Genomic DNA, 18599 nt, shown 5'->3' on the forward strand with positions numbered 1-18599 from the left:
GCAGATGAGAACACTATGTTTCACCGGCCATGAAGCAGGCACTGTGCAGTGCTTAGAGCTTTGTCAGACACCAAGGTCATCTATTTTATTCTGGCCCATTGCCAGTAGTCCTCACTTTTATCTGTCACTAGACTTTGATGACTCTGGAAGAGAGCATGAGGCTGATGACTGTGCACAACTCTACCTCACTTAAATCCAGTTCACATACAAGTTAAGACATCACCCTGTGATATCATTAGTTTTCTTTGAAATGAAGGGCGAACAACATGCAGACAACTCGTACCTCGACTGTATATACAGCATCAGTCACTTTTCCACACGCTTTAGACTTGTATCACCAATTGCCAATTAGACATTTCAAACTGGATGTCTTAGAGAGATCTAAAGTTCACAGTGTCCAGAATGGAACTCCTCATCCTTCTCTCCCCTCCTCCCCTTCTAAACTTCCATATTTCTACATAGGCCACCTTGATCTTTCTAGTATCCCAGGTTTGTAATCTCTATCACCCTTGACTCTTCAGTCTCTCTCACCTCACATAACCAATCACTTGTCAAATCATGCCATTTCTACCCTTGTAACATCTTTCACAACCAACTTCCTTCTCTCTCCTCACATATCCCATCACCTTAGTTCAGGCAGTCCTCACTCTCACCTGGATTACTCTTAACAGCCTCCTGAATGTTCTCTACTTCAGGTACCTCGTCTCTCTAGTCTATCCCACATACTCCTGTTGGAGTGATTTTCTTTAATTGCAGATCTGACCATGTCACTCCCCTACTCATTCAATTCCAGTGACCCCTTATTGCTTCTAGAATGAAATATAAACTTATGTTTAGTTTTTTTAATCTTCATAATCTGGCTTCAGCCTTTTTTTTGCCTCAGTGAACCTCGCTTCCTCTGTTTCCCATCTCAGTTAGGCTTCTCTCTTTTCCTCTTAACATCTAATCTCCCTTCTCTGTGCCTTTAAATTGCCCATTCTTCTTCGTGCCTTTAATATGCTTTGTCCTCACTTCCACCTCAGAGGATCCCTTTCTTCCTTCAGGATGAAGCCCAAATACCTTCTACATAAAGCCTTTCCTGATTTTCCCCAACTGCTAGTATCCTCTCTCCAAACTACCTTGTATTTATTTGTGTTTAATCTTCATTTACTTATATGTACTTGTTGTCTTTCCCATTGGGCTATTCCCCATTAGTAAATTCCTTGCAAGTAGGGGGTGTTCATCATGTTTTTTGTTTCCTCACCTCCTATCACTTAGATCAGGACTTAAATCCTTGATTTCCCACTGTCACTAAAGTTAGTTCACTGGTATTTTCAGTCTTTTCTTCTTTGGTTACTTGGTTAGATAATGTATAAGCAAGGGAAAATGTAGAGTAAGAAAAGCTTTAAATATTTGCAGGAATGCTTATTATTTGTGTTTATTTGTGTTTATTTAGGTAACTATCATGAAGGATCAGTCTTCTTTTTCAAACATATATTTTCAGACATGTCTTTACCTGGGACCCTGTGTTTGGAAAAGGGCGGATCTGAACTTTTACTAGTCAGAATGGCAGATAAAGAGTGAGCAGACAAAATGTTCCTGTTGGGGTGGTGAGGCTTTTGCTTAGTGACCTTCAGAGTAGAGTTCAGGGAAATCAGACACTCCTTTTTGGTTGGTGTGGAATGCTATGGTTTAAAGGCGTGGCTATACCACTGATGTATCTGACAATGGGCAGGTGAATTAGCTTCTTTTAGCCTCAGTTTCCTCAGCTATAAAAATGGGATAATGGTACTTGTACTACTCGTCTGGCTGAGTGGTTGTGAAGAAAGCATTTTGTGCCCCAATGTAAGAAGCATTGATTGTGATTTTGTTTAAGGTGGTATGCTAGTGATGTACAAAATGAAAATCATTCCTGCCGCCTCTTGTATGAGGGGAGTGGGTGGGAGGGATATGATATATGAAAAGATACAAGTATATAATGGGTAATTTGAGGTAAAAGGACAGAGCACTAAGACGATCAAGAAAGACTTCCTAGAGCAGATGGCCCATGAGTTAGATCATCACATTTTGAAAGAGAGCTCTTAGTAATGCAGAATTTCACCTTAAGTTTGCCTTATGATAAACTGAATAAACAGAACAAAGAATCCATTGAGGTACTTTTAAACACTCAATCTTTGAGAACCATTTTAAGACTCAAACTGGATACTTAATTCTGCTTATATCATTAGAACTAATAGTCTTAATTTGATAGAAAAGCCCTTATTACGTCAACTTCCAGTCTGTCTAGAGCACGGCTTCTTAACCAAAAGTCTGTTTGTAAAGTTGTTTTTTAAATATTTTTAAATATTTTGATAACTATTTCAGCATAATTGGCTTCCTCTTATATTTATGCATTAAAAAACATTTTGAGAAAGGGTCCATCGACTTCACCAAATTGCCAGAAGGGTCTCTGACATAAAAACACTTAAGAATCTCTGGTCCTACAGTCTTATGTAAATGGAAGTCTTTAGTTCCCAGGAAAGGCCCAATCTGCTCCAGCCTCTTCACCCCTCCACCTCCCCCTACCTCCATTGCTGGTATTTGATCTGCATTATTTGATCATGTGAAAGCAGCAGTTTGATTTTCTGATTTTAATTTTCTGTTCTGTAGGTGTATGAGGGTCTAAATATCATCACCAACAAGGTCTCCTCCCAGGAACAGAGGCTCTGCCAACACCATATGATCAGCTTTGTGGACCCCCTTGTGATGAATTACACTGTGGTGGACTTCAGGAACAAAGCAACTGCCCTAATATCCTTTAAGAAAGCAGGCAGCTGATTTTGGAAGAGGGGGAGGGGGAAAGGGGGGAACGATAACCAGAGAGGCAGAGAAAATGTCTTCTAGTTCCTTATAGTAATGCTTTCTCCTGCACCATGAGGGCCTAAAGTCTTGGACTAGAAGATTCTAATGACCCTTCCAGTTCTGATTTCTGTGACTAAATAGCAAGATTTGATAATTCCCTAATGCAAACACCAAAAGTGTGCAGAATCTCATTCAGATCCCCGAATCTTTGAGAAGAGCAGTTGAAGAATAGTGAATTGTAAATAGTACATTTATTCACGAAGGGTATTTTTACTAAGTTTTTTTTAAAGCTGATTTTTTTTTTTTTACTAAAGTGGTCCAGAAATTTCCAGATAGATACAATAATGAAGTGTTTTCAAAGGAATATTGAACAGTAGCTTATCTTAAACGTGTTTTTTAGCTGGTTGAAGATTCTTCCTGAAGTGTTCAGAATTAATTTTTGTGCATTAATTAAAAATCAGTATGTAGTTTGAATGAGCAAAAAGGTCTGTGACATAAAAACAGTTAAGAATCCCTGGTCCTAGATACTTGAAATTCACAGTAATACAGTTTGATTCTTAAATATGATTGAAAAAACCAGTACTTTTCTACTCATCAAATGTTTCTCACAAATAAAGTAAATTCAGATCCACTATATTATGCATTACACAGTTGGAAAGCAACATAAAACACTGAAAATCAGATCTGTAAGCAATATACACAGTTAAAACAAATACATCAAGTATGGTAGTTCTTAAACTACTGTTTGATAAAGATACTTCCTCTCCACAAACAGCATAAAATCATCGAATGATGAAATTATTTAAGAAAGCTTTACAGAAACTTATTACAGTTGTATCTTCCTGAGGGAAGCAGCAGAGGGTAATTCCTTCCAGGGCCATATCCCTGACTTCCTCCACAATTATGTTGTCTTGGTAGATAACTGCCTGGGTCTCTTAGTAGTTGATAATGATTTTGCTGAAATGCTGCATTTTGGGATTGTAGCATATGGTTACTAAGTTGTTTTTAATCCATACCATCCTTACCAGAACCCGAGAAACCCCTTCTCTACCCTCAGCACCCAAACAAAACAAAAAGCTTTGGAGGTGTTTGGGAAAAACAAGTATAACACAAGGCATTGTGTACTTTTTTCAAAGTTTCCTTCTGAAATAAAGTTATTGCCCGAAATAAGGTTATCTCTCAAAGTACGAAATGTGGTATGATGGAAAAAATACTGGACTGAGCAGAAACATCAACACTCTCCATTGTCATTTCCTGTTTCTGGTCCCCACTTTCCTCATCTGCAAAATGAGGGGTTTGGGCTAAATTATCTACAAGTCTTTCCCACTTAGAAAGCTATAATCCTGTTATCTTTCTTTGGGCCATAAAATAGGAATGATGATATCTATCCTTGGTTGCTTTGAAGATCAGATGAGTTCATATCTGTGAAAGCACTTTATTAACTTACTTGTAAAATGCTTTACAAATCTAAGATATTATTAAGCAGATTATTTTTAGTGTGGAAAGATCTATTTCAAAATGGAGTGGTAATAATGAGAATTCAAAAGGATGGTGATTTATTATTTGTATGTTCATAGCATAAATGAACACAAGAAGAATAATTTAGTTACTGAATAACCTACTGAGTGTTGGGCATCGAGATGGTACACTAGAGTTTTGTCTTTCCTGTGAGTTAAATTTAAAAACTTGGGTAGAAAGTTTCTCTTAGAACAAACAAACAACTTTTTATTTGGCTGGGGTTTTTGTTTCTCTTTAACATCTGTGTGGTTTTAGATTGCTAATTTCCCTCTCTGTTCCTCCAAAAGAAAAAAGAATGAATTGCTACCCTTGCCCTCTAGGCTTTACTATCCAGGGATTCCTGGGAAGACATTTTTCTTTATCTAGTGCCTTTGGGTGTAAGGCACTCCATAGCACAAATGACCTGTTCTACAGTCATTGTGAAGACAGGAATTCAAATGTCCCGGGTAGATCTAGTTCTTTCTCTGTGAATTAGAACACATTTGTCACCACGTGGCTTTGGAAAAGGGACCTAAAAAGGTAACTGATTGCTTAGGAGCACGTAGTACAGCATGTGTCCTGCCTCCATCAGGTGGAAGGATCATAGAAATAGGAGTCACAAGAGCTGGGTTTAAGCCTCAGCCCAAACACTGACTTCATGCGTGGCTTGGAGCAAGTCATGTTTCCTCTTTGGTCCCTCACTTTCCTCCTCTTTAAAATGAAGGCAGACTAAATGATCTCTAAAATCCCTTCCATCTGACAGTCTGTGATTCCAAGTAGCTGATATGTGTTGTTCTGTAGGAAATAGATCTATTTTTGTCTCATTTTCTAGAAAACCACTGTCCATCTGCACATGTTTAGGCAGCAAAGGCCTGGCTACATAGCAGGTATCTGGAAAGTATTTACAAAGGAGTTGTAATAAAGTGCAGAATCCTTTTCTTAAATATCTACATTGTTCTGGATTGATTAATTTCCCCTGTGATCTTATGGTAGAAAAAGGTCTCTCTACCTATATCTTACCTTTTCCTCTTCAGCCTTCCAGCCAGAGGAATATAGCTTCTTGCTGGTGTCATCATTCCCAGGTAAGACAAGAAGAAATAGTATTCTCATGCAAGATACCCTAGTTTAGTGGAAAAGGCATCGGACACGAGGTCAAGAGACATGGGTTTTAATTCAAGCCGTGCTACCAATTGATGTGACCTTAAGTTTGTCATTACCTGGTTCTTGGCTGAGTGTCCTCTTCTGTAAAAGTGGGGAGTTGAACTAAATGGTCTCCAAGGACTCTTCCAACTTAAAAACTCTCTGATTATACCATTTGGTGCTATATTTCTTAATGTTTACATTGAAGATATATTTGCTCGAGAGAAGATCCCAATTGTCGTGGGGGGTACTAATTATTATATTGAATCCCTGCTCTGGAAAGTTCTGATCAACACCAAGGTATGCTGGTTTAAAGATTTCTAATTTCTCCCATGGTGAATTTTATTAGGAAGAGGAAGTAAATCCTTACGAGTCTCTTTTTATGAACAGCAGCTGTCATTTTCCCACTTAATATTCTGAAAGAAATGCCAGCTGCATATGTGCGGTTTGTTTCTCCTGACTGGCCTAAGAGCAGGCCTGTGGGGAGCAAACTGCCTTTCCTAGAGTTAATTAGCATCTTAGTACAAGTTTACTGTAGTTTTTATAATGCAGTTCAATAAATGTTGCATAAAGCATGGTACTTTGGGTAGTGGTTGATAGCTTTAGATAAGACTTCCTTCATGGCCCTTGCAGTTTATTGGTTGGATATGGCATATATATAAGTAACTGTTGTAAAACGCTGTGTGGTAAGTGCTTCAGAGAGGACCAAAAAGTACTGTACTTTGTTTAAGCCTTTAGAAAGGCCTCCTGAAAGAAGTAGCATTTGAGTTTGGCTTTATCAGATGGGTAGAATTTCGATAGGAGAAGGAGAGAGACCTCTAAACATTATATATAATTATGAGCAAAAACATGGAGTTGAGAGGGAATGGAGCATGTCAGCAGACAGCACATAGACCAATTTGCCTGAAGTGTAATAAACAGTGAGGGGGAGTAGTATGAGTTGGGACTGGATAGGTAGGATGACATCAGACTATGGTGGGCCTTGAATGACAAACTAAGGAGCTTGAACAATTACATTGCAGGCATTTAAAGGAGCCATTATCCATTTTCTTTAGTAGAGAAGTAGAGATATTACCAAATCTCTGAATAAGAAAGTCTTCATCATCATTTGGCAGCTGGCTTCAGAAATCTGAAGCTGTGGACACATTAATCTGTCTCAGCCTCCTCTTTCTTAAAGGGATCTTACTGAATGTGAGGCTTTTCCAAATGCTTTAATGTAGTAGTATCTCTGCTGTTTGTGGATAGTGCTGTTAAGAATAAAGCACTTGGCATGATGGGGGTAGGCCTAGCTACCAGAAAACAGGGTATCTTCATTTTAAAACTATTTTTTGGTAACCCCAGGGGGAAGCTCTCCGTTCTTCAGAGGAAATACGTAAGGGAGAGAAAGTGATCGACAGGAAAACGGAATTGGAAAAAATGGATGGCTATGAATTGCATTACCGGCTAAGCCAGGTGGACCCAGAAATGGCAGCCAAGCTGCACCCACATGATAAACGCAAAGTAGCCAGGTGAGATGACCTGGCCAAGGCCTGCTGATGTCAAATTCCTGGGAAAATTTTTGTGGCTTGTAGGCAGTTCCTGATCTTTTCCAAAGGAGAAATTCTGGTGTGGAAGTTGGAAGGAAGGGGAAGAAAAGAGGCTGCAACAGGCTTGGTAGATTTTGACAAATCATTTGGGGGAGGATGGGACAGAAGTAGGGGATGCTGACAGTGCAAGACATTTGGGGGATGGGGTGGAAGGAGCTGCTTCTGATCTGGAAATTCCCCATAGACTAGTGGGAGAGTAGCATGGCAGCTGTTCAGAGAGTTGCTTCAAGATTGACTGGTTGATCCTGATAGACCTGTTGGGGAGCCCTGGGCTATTGTCTCAGTACCACTCCCCAATAAATAGTTGCGCCCTACTTTGTTGGTACACTATAGCACAATTCCCTGGGGCCTCTGTGATCTTGGTTCATTTTCTATTTGATCTTTGCTTGAATAACAGTTTTCATGTATTTTTCTTTCTGGCATCCAGTCCATTTACATTGGGATTTTATTTGTTTTGCTCAGTCGTTTGAGCAATACTAGGTTCCACACTCGACATCTTCCACATAAGAGGAGTGTGTGGGAGGTGAATATTTTTTTAAACCTTCTGCCTGCTCAGCCTCTGTATCCATACTTATGGAATCTCCCTGAGGGATGAGATCAAATGAGGCAGCAGTTTGTAGTGGTGAGTGAACTGTATTTGGAATCTGGAGGGAGTCCTCTTCGTAGTACTGGGGTGACTAGACAAAGTTTCATGCATAGTAGCAAGTTCCGCAACTTCCTTGGACGCTGAACTGAAGTCATGTCCAAATAGAAACTGAAGAGCAAGAGTCATCTGAGATTCTAGTGCCTGGCCAGGCTAATTTTTCTGTTATAAGTGATACCAAATTGACATGATGGTGGAAAAGGAAAGATTGAATGTTTTATATTGTTATTACTGGAGTCACCTCATTAAATGGTCTTATCAGGCATTGTGTTTTTATTCTGTAGAAGTGAGTTTACCAGCTAAAAGATGATTACCACTTCAGTGGCTAAATCTTTGACTTTCAGCTGGGATAGAAATAAAGTGTCTGATAGACTTCCTTCCCTTCTTGAGCAAAAAATAATTAGTATCATTAGTGTTTTGGTCTGCATCAGGTAATTGTTGAGATTATCCATAACTCTATCATGCAAACTGCTTATTTTTAGATTTTCCTGTCCTAAAGTTCCACCTACCACTTTTCACTGTTGGAATTCAATTCAGTAAACATTTAATTAACCACATACTACAGGCATAACACTGTTAGGTGCTGGGAAAGATGACAAATTTTAGATAACTATAGTGATCTCCCTCTTAGAGTGTGCGGATGATAGAATAATACGGGTTGTGTAAGGTCTGTATAAGAAAAGCTTGTTGCTTGGGCTTGAGGTAAGGCTTTTAGGAAGAGATAACATTGGAGTTGGGCTTTAGAAAGTGGTTAAGAATCCAGTACTTGAAGAGGGTAAGTTGCAGTGAGGACATTCCTGATGGACCTGGGCATAAGGAACAGTTAGGAAAAGTAGAACGTGCAAGACACATTGGGGCAAAGTAAGTAGTTTTCTTTGGCTAGAGCAAAGGTCTTAACCGGGGGCATTGGTTATGTGGAACCTGTCCAGCGAGTATGGAGCATGTTTGGTGAGTAACTATTATTATCCTATTGAAATATTCCATAGTAGCAGTAGCAAAAAAGTTATGTGTAGATTACAAGTTTTCTTTATGAAAAATTAATCTGTGCAGATGCATGGTAAGTTCTGGAATTTATTTCCTTTCATATTGAATCGAACCATTAAAGATTTTTATCAGAGGATTGCTTGACCTAGTATATGCATAAATAACCACTTTTGATGTTCCACCCACCTTTTCTAGCGTTGGTGTTAATCTGATAGCTAGGTCTATTAGAATTGTGTGTTTTTTGTTTTGTTGTTCTGTTTTTTTCCATTCACTTTTAAGGTAGAAGGTTCTCTAAGTAGATCTGAACAATTGTGACCTCTGCTGCAAGTGAGGTGTTGCTGTGTTACTTTGTCAGTTCATTCAGTTACCCTACCACTAATTAAGAGATGAGGGGTCTTTTAATAATCTAGATTCAGGAAATGGAAAGAGATAGTGAAAAGAAAAATTTTATTTCAAGCTGAAAAAATGTGGTCATCTGAGTGACTAAGTCTGGCTATAGGAGTTGAGTTTTCTGATTCTGCCTTCCTTAATCTATTCAGAAGGGGAGACCGATGTTGTAGTAAAAGAGCATGTACACTTCCTTGTCTAAGTGTATCCTTTATTCATTCCGATATTTAAGTTGAAGTGTGGTGGATATCTGAATATACCTTTGTGTTATGGAAAAAGTAATCTAGAGAAAACCTGATTTGACATGGAATAAACTTTCCAAAATGCAGTTTTAACGAAGATGTTTTAAGTGACTACTACTATGTCATTTAAAAACAATAGCCCTGTACCCTGGAAATTAAAATATGGAAAAAGACTCCCTGCTCTCAGGGAACTTAAAATCTAACGGAGGGATAAGATTACAGGTATACAAATGAGTATGATAAAAACTGTGATAAATGCAGAAGAGACAGCCTTTTGTTAAGGGAAGACCAGGGAAAGCAGCATGTTGGAGAAGAGATGGCCTGTAAGTTTTAAAGAAGGAGGAGGATTTCAATGGGTGGTGAGGAGGAGATAGTGTGTTCTAGGCATGGGGAACAGCTTGTACAAGTGTATAGAGATGGGAGAGTACAAGATAAGATCACGGTACACCTAGTAGTCCAGTTTGTCTGAAATGTAGAGTGGGTGAAGGGGGGCAGGGGGAAAATAAATAGAGACGTTTTGACTTCATTTAAGGAAACATTTCCTAACAAAGCTTTCTGAAAGTGGAACAGGCTCCTTCAGCAGGTTTAATGGGATAGTTCTCATTCACCAGTGTTCTTAAAGCAGAGGCTAGATCACTGCTTGTCAGGAATGGCTTGGAACTGAGATCTTTTTTCACCGTGAGATGCTGTAATTCTCAGAGAGAGAGAGAACTGGGTGGAAACATCATGGAGGGCCTGCCCATCTTGCGAAGGAATTTGTGTTTATGTGTGACAAGGGACAGCAGCATGGCATGGTGGGTAGAGGGCAGTGGACTTGCAGTCAGAAAGACCTGGATTCTGATCTTGCTTCTGATTCTTAACTCTATAAGAATGGCCAAGTTACTTAGCTCTCTGAGCCTCGTTTGAGCATCTATAAAGATGAAGATTATAATTATTGTTTTTGTTGTTCAGCCATTTTAATCGTGCTCAATTTTTCATGACCCCATTTGGGATTTTATTGGCAAAGATACTGGAGTGGTTCACTGTTTCCTTCTACAGCTCATTTTACAGATGAAGAAACTGACAGACAACATTAAGTGACTTGCCCAGGGTCCTATAGCTGCTAAGTGTCTGAGGCCAGATTTGAACTCAGATCTTCCTGACTCTAGCCTTGGCATTCTATCCACTGCCCCAAGCAAGCTGCCCTGAAGATCATACCTGGGATGAGAAAAAGGAAGCAGGCTGGTTTGATTTGAAGTTGGAAGAGCTCTTGAAGGCCATTGAGTCCAACCTCATTTTACAGAGGAATAAACGGAGGCTCAGGGTCACACACCTAGTATTGCTTGTGACGGCATCCGAACCCAGGTTTTTTCCAACTCTTAAATCCAGCGCCTTCTCCACTATACTCCACTCTCTCCTTCAGTGAGAACAAAAGGTAGCCAGTGACTGGTCTCTGTGCAACATCACAACAGAGGAAAGTCCTGAGTGTGGTGAATAGACCCCTTTGGTGGGGTTTACAGATGGACATGGAGACAGGTCTGAGATGATGAAAAATGTGAGAGTTCACACATTGGTCAGATGGAAAGTGTCAGAGAAGCACTTGGAATTCTGAACTCAAATAAGGTGTTTGGTGTTCAGAGCTCTGTAAAACTTTAAACAGTCAGGGAGCATGAGGGACGGGCCGTATACAAAAGCAGACAGTCAGTCTAGTCAGGAAGCCCTCGCTAAGTCCTTACCATGTACCGGGCACCACTGTGCTGAGCTCTGAGAATAAAAATAGAAGACAAAAGATAGCCCCTCCCCTTGAGGAGCTTACATTCTAATTCAGGAAGACAACAGTAAAATGGAGATTAAAAGGGGTTGGGGGGAGGAACCATGTGAGAGCATGGGGTGAAGTCCAGAGTTTTAGGGCAGAACCAAGAGGAGTGAAGGATGGCTCATTTGGGCACTTCCTCAGAAGGAAGGTCCCACAAGGAATTCCTCACAAGGAGGATGGGTCTACTGGGGTCAGCATTACAAAGTCTGCTGATGTATGCTGGCAACATCTGAGGACTGAGGAGCTGGGAGAGGAGTAAAGAAGGAGGAGATAGAATGATGTGTGTGAAGAACAGCAAAAGGCCAGCTCCATTTGACTGATGGAATGAATGATTAAGCATCTGCTATGTGCCAGGAACTGTGTATGAAAGTATTCTAAGCCTAAAAGGTATGTTAGAGCCAAGTTGTGAACATTAGAGATAATACCAAATCACTGGAGCTTTTTGATAAATATTTATGAAGTACCTACTATGTGCCAGGCACACTAAACAAATGAGAATATAAAAAGAAGCAAGACAGCCTCTGTCTTCAAGGAGAGGGAAGGCAGTGGAATTACGAGAGGGGTTGAGGAAGGTTTCCTTTAGAAAATGGTATTATAGTTGGGACTTAAAGGAAACTGAGGATATCACTAGTTGGAGAGGAGAGAATGGCCTAGCCATGGAGGACAGCCAGAAAAAATGCATGGAGCTGAGAGATGGAGTGTCTTGCTCATGCAATAGCCAGGAGGCTGGTGTCACTAGATGGAAGAGTATATTGGGGACTAAGGTGTAAGAAGACTGGAAAGTTGGTTGGGGATGGGAAATGTCTACTTATTATGAATTTATACTCCAGGCAACAGGGAGTCATTGAAGGCTTTTGGGCAGTAGGTAACGTAATTAAACTTCTGCATTAAGATTTGGGGGGCAACAGTCTGAAGGGATATTTTAGAGAAGAGAGATAGGGAGAGGTAGGGTACCTAGTTAGGAGATTTATAAATAGTTGTACCTATCTATAAATGAGAGGAGCCAAAGAGAGAGAAAAATACCAGATTTTAGTGGTTAGTCCTATCTCTGACCCTTTTTCTGCTTTTATTTAGAGACTTTTTCTGATAGGCAGATTTGGAGTAGCTTGGAGTTTTCGTACCAACAAGACATTTAGTCATAATTATGTTGTAAGAATGAATTTGCCAGTTTACTAACAGCTTCCCTCCTGGCTGAGCCTGTTAACACAGACTAAACATCTGTTTCCTATTGGTCTTTCAAGGAGTGCCCATCTTTTTTTTTTCTTTTTTTTTAATGTTGTAGAAGTTTGCAAGTGTTTGAAGAAACAGGAATCTCGCATAGTGAACTTCTCAGTCGTCAACATGCAGAAGAAGGTGGGAGTCCCTTAGGGGGACCCTTGAAGTTCCCTAACCCCTGTATCTTCTGGCTACATGCAGATCAAGCAGGTAAGAGAATAATTCGCAAAGATTCTTCTAAAAATGTAATTCTCTGGGAAATGTATACTCTCTACACCACATGATTTCCATATGTCCAGTACTCATTGACCAAGTGAAGGATAGCACCATCCCCATTCTGAAGAATTCATTTTGCAGGTCAGAAGAAAGTGAGTACTAGTCATCACCTCTGACCCTAACTTTGGTGTGAAAAGAGGAGGGGAAGACTTAGAATAAGGCCTATGGAAGACCTGACAAAGGAAGAGAGGGAGAGGAGGATCTTAGTGAGAAATGACTACCACTTAGTTGGATCGCCAGTTAATCTGGAAGGGTCCGGGCTAAGATGGAGTATGTAGCTGGCTCTTGTGTTGTGAATGCCTACCAGGAGACTTTGAAATTGCTAGGGCACGGTGGAGCTCAAATATCATGATTATGTCCTGTTATGGGAGAAAGATTGTGGGACCGTATATTTAGAACTGTAAAGGACCCCAAAGATAGTTATGGGCTCTACTTCACCGGATAAGTAAAGGGAATTAGACCTGTGTTCTTATTGGTGAGGAAATGCTCTTTGCCAATGCAATTCAGCACCTTCTCTACAGATGATAGTCTTTTTTTTTTTTTTTTGCAGGGGGGAGGGCAGGGCAATTGGGGTTAAGTGACTTGCCTAAGGTTACACAGCTAGTAAGTGTGTCAAGTGTCTAAGGCCAGATTTGAACTCAGGTCCTCCTGACTCCAGGGCTGGTGCTCTACTCACTGTGCCACCTAGCTGCTCCCACAGCTGGTAGTCTTGAAAGAGTCACCTGAAACCCTGAGAGAATGAGTGATTTGTCACACAGTATGTATCAGAGGCAGCATTTGAACCCAGGTCTTCCTGGCTCCCACACCTCCTCTCCATCTGCTACATGAAACTCAAATATATGAGTGAGATTGCATACTGACTTTAGAAAATACAAATTAACATTATCTTATTTTATTTTGTTAAACATTTCTTAATTTTAATCTGTTTTAGGCCCCATTGGGAGCCACGTTTGACTCCTCAGCACTGCATATATCATGCTGCTTCATATCCACTTCACCTTCTCTGGTCAGAAAGAAGCTAGAGGCTAGGCATCCCAGGTCATCTTACACCAAATCTAGTGTTCTTTCACCTGTACCATGATGCCTAGAATACATTAAATACATTAAGGAAATCCTATGAGGAAATTGCTACAAAATGATGAAGATAAAGGACAAAGTGCAGATTGAGAGACTGTACATACAGATCATGTCCGAAAAAACCTCACAATTTTATCTCACCTAAAAATATAGTTGCCATATAAAAGGAAGAAAGTTGTAGAATGGATTAGAAAAAGCTGTTCTCAAATTGATGCCAGTTGTGTGTTTGTTTGAAGGAAAGAAGTATCTCTTTAATGGTGAACATTTTAAAATAAACTTTATAATCTCTATTACAAACTTTAAAATGCAAAATTAGATTATGATGCCAGACTCATCATGTAGTTACAGGTATGAATCAGAGAATCACAGAATCTCAGAGGTGGAAGGGGCTTTGGAAAGTCATCTTGGCCAAGCCACTCCTGAATCATACATTTCCTTTGTATTATTCTTTACAATTATCCAGTTTCTTGGCCAGCTGCAGTGAAGAGTTGTCCAGAATCTCATGAGGTGGCCCATAACACTTTTTGACAGTTTTAATTATCAGGAAAGTGTTTTTAGTATTTAGAACTAGAAGTCATCTGGTTCAGCCCTCTCATTTTTACAGATAAGCGGGCTGAGTTACTTTTCCAAGGTTAAGTAGTAACTTAGGTAGTAGCTTAACCACCATTTAAACCCCGTCTTCTGAATCCACTACACCGCACATGTCTATATGAGCTGGAATTTAGCTTCCTGTAATCTTTAACCATTGATCCTAGTTCTGTCCTCTACAGCAAAAGAGAATAAAGAAATCAGATTCTTCCACAGTTTAAAGAGAGTTAAGCATTTATTAAATATCTAATATGTGCAAAGCTTTGTGCCAAGTGCTAGGCATACAAAGAGAAAGGAAAGAAGTTCCCGTCCTCAAGGAGGTTACATTCCGTTGAGGAGATACAACACATAGACAGATGACTATGTGTGTGATAATTTGAAGAGGAAGACAGTGTTAACCACTAACTAGTGGATCAGGAAAGATTTCCAAAAGCCATTGATTGCATGGGAGCTGAGCTAGGGATTCTGACAAGAGGTGCATTCTCAACCTGGGGCATAGCCTAGGCAAAGGAGCAGAGAAGGGAGGTAAGGGTTAGTTCGTGAAATGGCAAGTTTAGATTTGGCTGGAAGAGAGAGTGCGTTTTTAGAAGTAATTGGCATTAAGCCTGGAAGGGCAAACTAGAGCCACAGTATAAAATGCCAAACCGAGGAGTTCTTATTTTATCCCAGTAGGATTGCATAGCCACTAAATGTCTGTGAGCAGAGGAGTGACATGGTCCAGTTTGGACTTTAGAAAGATAAAAAATAGTGGGCCCAAGAGATTGGGAAAGGGAGAGATTGGGACTAGAAATCCAGCTGGGAAGCTGTCAAATGGTCCAGGTGAGAGGGAGTAAGACCTGACTTTGAATAGTGGCTTTATAAATAGAGAAGGAAGAAGGGAAATTGTCATTTATTAAGCATCTGCCATGTGCCAGGCACTGTGGTAAGGGCTTTACAAATACTATCTCATTGGATCCTCACAACAACACTGGGAGGTAGGGGCTAAAATTTTACAAATGAGGAAACAGGTGGACAGAAGTATAGTGACTTGCCCAGGGTCACAGAGCTAGTAAGGATCTGAGGCTGGATTTGAACTCAGATCTTCCTGACTCCAGACTCAACTGTCTGTCCACTGTCCCCCACCTAACTGCCTCCAAAGAAAAGGGAACATGTGAGAAATGCTGGTAGGGCAGAATTGACAAGATTTAGCAACTGACTAGATGTGGGGATGGTGGGGGAAACTTAAGAGATTGGAGGGCTTCCCCTCTCCAGGTATTTATGACCTGTTATGGTCAGGGTTTGGTCTGGTGATGCTTCTTGATTTTCTTTCTTGAGTATTTCAGTGATCCCTCCATGTGGGTGCTCCCTACTGTGACCCTGATTCCGTGCAGCCTTTGCCTCTGTGTCCTTAGACGTTATGTAGCTTCTCTGTCCATCAGCTGCTCTTTATTCATTCAGCAAATCCTCTTATAACATGCTTTCCTGACCTTTCATCATCCTTGTCATCCTCTAGACGTGCTCTAGTTTGTCACATTAAGTCGGGAGGCTCACATTAAGTCCTTGCTCTTTGCCAGCCACTGCACTTAGCACTGGGGATACAGAGAAAGGCAAAAACAGACCCTGCTCTCAACTTCAGATTCTGATGTGAGAGACAGTGGTCCAACACTTGTATACAAACAAGTTTTTTCCTCTCTAGATTGTACTCCAGTGCCATAGGAACCTCTTCTTCCTAGATTTCACACATTGGATCACCTATGCCTTTGCAGCCTCTTCCTTTGCTTGGCTAGCTCCTCCTAGAACCTCCATTTAAAGGGGGCCCAGGCCAACCATTTCTCATTCCTCTCTAGGCTGCTCTCCTGACTCTGCCGTGCTCTGGGTACCTTCTTCTCTTCTCTCCCTCATCTCTTTGTTCCTTTTAGCTTCCTTCCCCTATTGGAATGGCAGCTTCTTGAGATCAGGGAGCATCATTCCCAGTGCTTAGCAGCGTTTCTCACATAGTGAATGCTTAAGAAATGCTTGTTGACTGGACTTGAAAATATATACAGGGTATATTGGAGTTACTCTCAAAAGGAAAGCACTCGTATCAAGAGGGACCAGGAATGGGTTCTTGCAGAGGGTGGGATTTTAGCTGGGACAGGAAGGAAGCCAGGAGGCAGACAAGAAGGGAGAGCATTCAAGGCAGTAATCAACAGCCAGCTGAAATGCTCTGAGTCAGGAGATGGTGTTTTATGTGAGAGATCAGCAAAGAGGCCTGTGTCCCTGGGTCATAGAGTACTTGTAGGAAGGGGCCAGGAAAGAGTCAGTGCCCCTCTTACAAGGTGGTGCCTGTAAGTGGACACAGTACCCCATTTGTAGTCCGACCAATGCAGAATGCAGTGGGGACTGTCACTTCCTCTTCTCAGACACTCATCCGTTAATGCAGAGTATGGGGGTATCAGCTTTTTGGGCAGCTGCCTAATTATGTTGATTGATGTTGAAGTTGGAGTTATTAACTTCTAAGTCTTTTTTACGTAAGTTACCCTCGAGTCATGTCTTCTGTACCTGTTCATTTTATTTTTGGAATCCAAGTGCAGGACCTAAAATTTAGAAATGCCTGTTAAATTTCATTTTGTGACATACCTACTGATGGGTTTTTTTGAATCCTGATTCTGGCATCCTGACTACTGACTATCCCTCTCAGCTTTGTGTTATCTATACATTTTATTTCAACAGATGCTCAGTCTTCTCTGTAAGGTGTTATGCTATCTTTCTTACCACTTCTTTGATGATTTGATGGGATACAAATTGAAACCCATCCACTTTGACCTTGTTCTTCTCCTGAGAAGGCCCACCTGCATTGCTGAGAGCTTTCTTCTAGATCTGGTGGCATGGGGTGGGCATCAGTGACCCCTCACTCTTGCTCCCTCACTAGATTTGTTGTCCAGTGGCACGTTTCTCTGATGTCCTTGACTCTGTTTATCTTGAGCATTTCTTCACTCGCACTGCTCATGAGGTGGCCGGGTGGTGTTATGCTAGATTGAATGCACCTTGGACAAGTTGCTTGTCTCTCAGCCTTGGTTTCTGCATCCATAAAATAGGAATTATAGTAGCACCTGCCTCGCTAGGTTGTTGTGAGGATCAGTGAGGTGTGCGTAGGTTTGCATACCTTAAAGAGCTATAAAAATACAGGGTATTATTTTTGCTTATGCCTACCACATGCCTTTTTGGGGCCTTTGTGTCACCCATACCTTTAATTCTTCAGAGACTATGAATTCCACTCTACAGTATCACCGGAATAGTATTGATGCTAAGAAGATGACTTCCTGTTTCATGGAGAAGTGATCACATTAATAGCATTTGAGCAATTTCCCACATACCATGTAGTGTACTCTCACTTCACTTGCAGTGGCCGTCTTGAATGTTCTTTGATAGACATTTTATCCAGATGTATCATTGTAGACTGGGCAGTAGTAATTTTTCTCCCTAGGATTTTTTTTTTCTCCCTAGGATTTTGATTTACTTTTGTTACTCTAAACTTGACAAACCTCAGCAAAAATTAATTGAATAGTTCCATATAGAAATCATGATTCATATGAAACTACAAGTCTTTGTTATATGCAGCTTGTTTTTTAAATTACATACGATAAATTCAGCACTTCAGTTTTTTCAAAAAATATTAATTTTTTTTTGTTTTTAACATTATCTAAGATTCCCCTTCTATCACTCTTATATTTCTCTCTCTCTCTTCTGTCTCAAAGAACCATTCCTTATAACAGAATTTTTACAGAAGGAAGAAACAGAAGAAAAAATCAGCAAACCCAGTTGGTACATTGAAAAAAGTCTGATGTCATATGTAACATTTCACACCCATAAGGGTGTCCCATCCCCTCCCCAAAGGGCTGGGGGTAGCCTCCTAACTCTTCCTTGAGGTCAAGCTTATTTTTTGTGATTCTGTGACATTCATTTTTGATTGTTCTGTGGTTGTTCTTCCATTTACATTGCTGTCATTGTATAATAATACTGTTTACTTCACTTTATGTCAGTTCATGTTAAGTTTTTCTGTCCTTTTCTGTATTCATCGTGTTTGTTGATTCTTGTAGCACAATGTTATTTCATTACATTCAGGTGTTTATGTCTTCCCAAATCCAAGGACATCTACTCAGTGTGTTCATTTTAAAGTTGTCTTGCTTGTCTATACCTCCCTCTAGACCTCCTTCTCTTTTAGTGCACCTGTAGAAGTTTTAAACTCTTTTCTTTTTTGTTTGCTATCACTATCATTAGTCCCCATCTCTGTCCCAACCCCTCTTCAAAACAAACACAACCTTTCCCTTGTACAATTAAGTGTAGTCAAGCAAAACAAATCCACTTCTCACATTTTGCCATGTTTGAAA

The 18599-nt window shown here is 40.4% G+C and overlaps 1 protein-coding gene across 2 annotated transcripts in view; it reads left to right on the forward strand.

The window, feature by feature from the left end:
- Positions 1-18599, forward strand: part of TRIT1 (tRNA isopentenyltransferase 1) — an 86701-nt gene that overhangs the window by 45826 nt on the left and 22276 nt on the right. For both annotated transcript variants that reach the window (XM_036747907.1, XM_036747908.1), the window contains exons 2-5: positions 2629-2769; positions 5659-5757; positions 6799-6965; positions 12377-12519. In XM_036747907.1, coding sequence (XP_036603802.1) covers positions 2629-2769; positions 5659-5757; positions 6799-6965; positions 12377-12519 — 550 coding nt within the window. The remainder of the gene's footprint in view (positions 1-2628; positions 2770-5658; positions 5758-6798; positions 6966-12376; positions 12520-18599) is intronic.

This window comes from Trichosurus vulpecula, chromosome 2, assembly GCF_011100635.1.
Source record: "Trichosurus vulpecula isolate mTriVul1 chromosome 2, mTriVul1.pri, whole genome shotgun sequence".
In the NCBI taxonomy this organism is placed as follows: Eukaryota; Metazoa; Chordata; class Mammalia; order Diprotodontia; family Phalangeridae; genus Trichosurus; species Trichosurus vulpecula.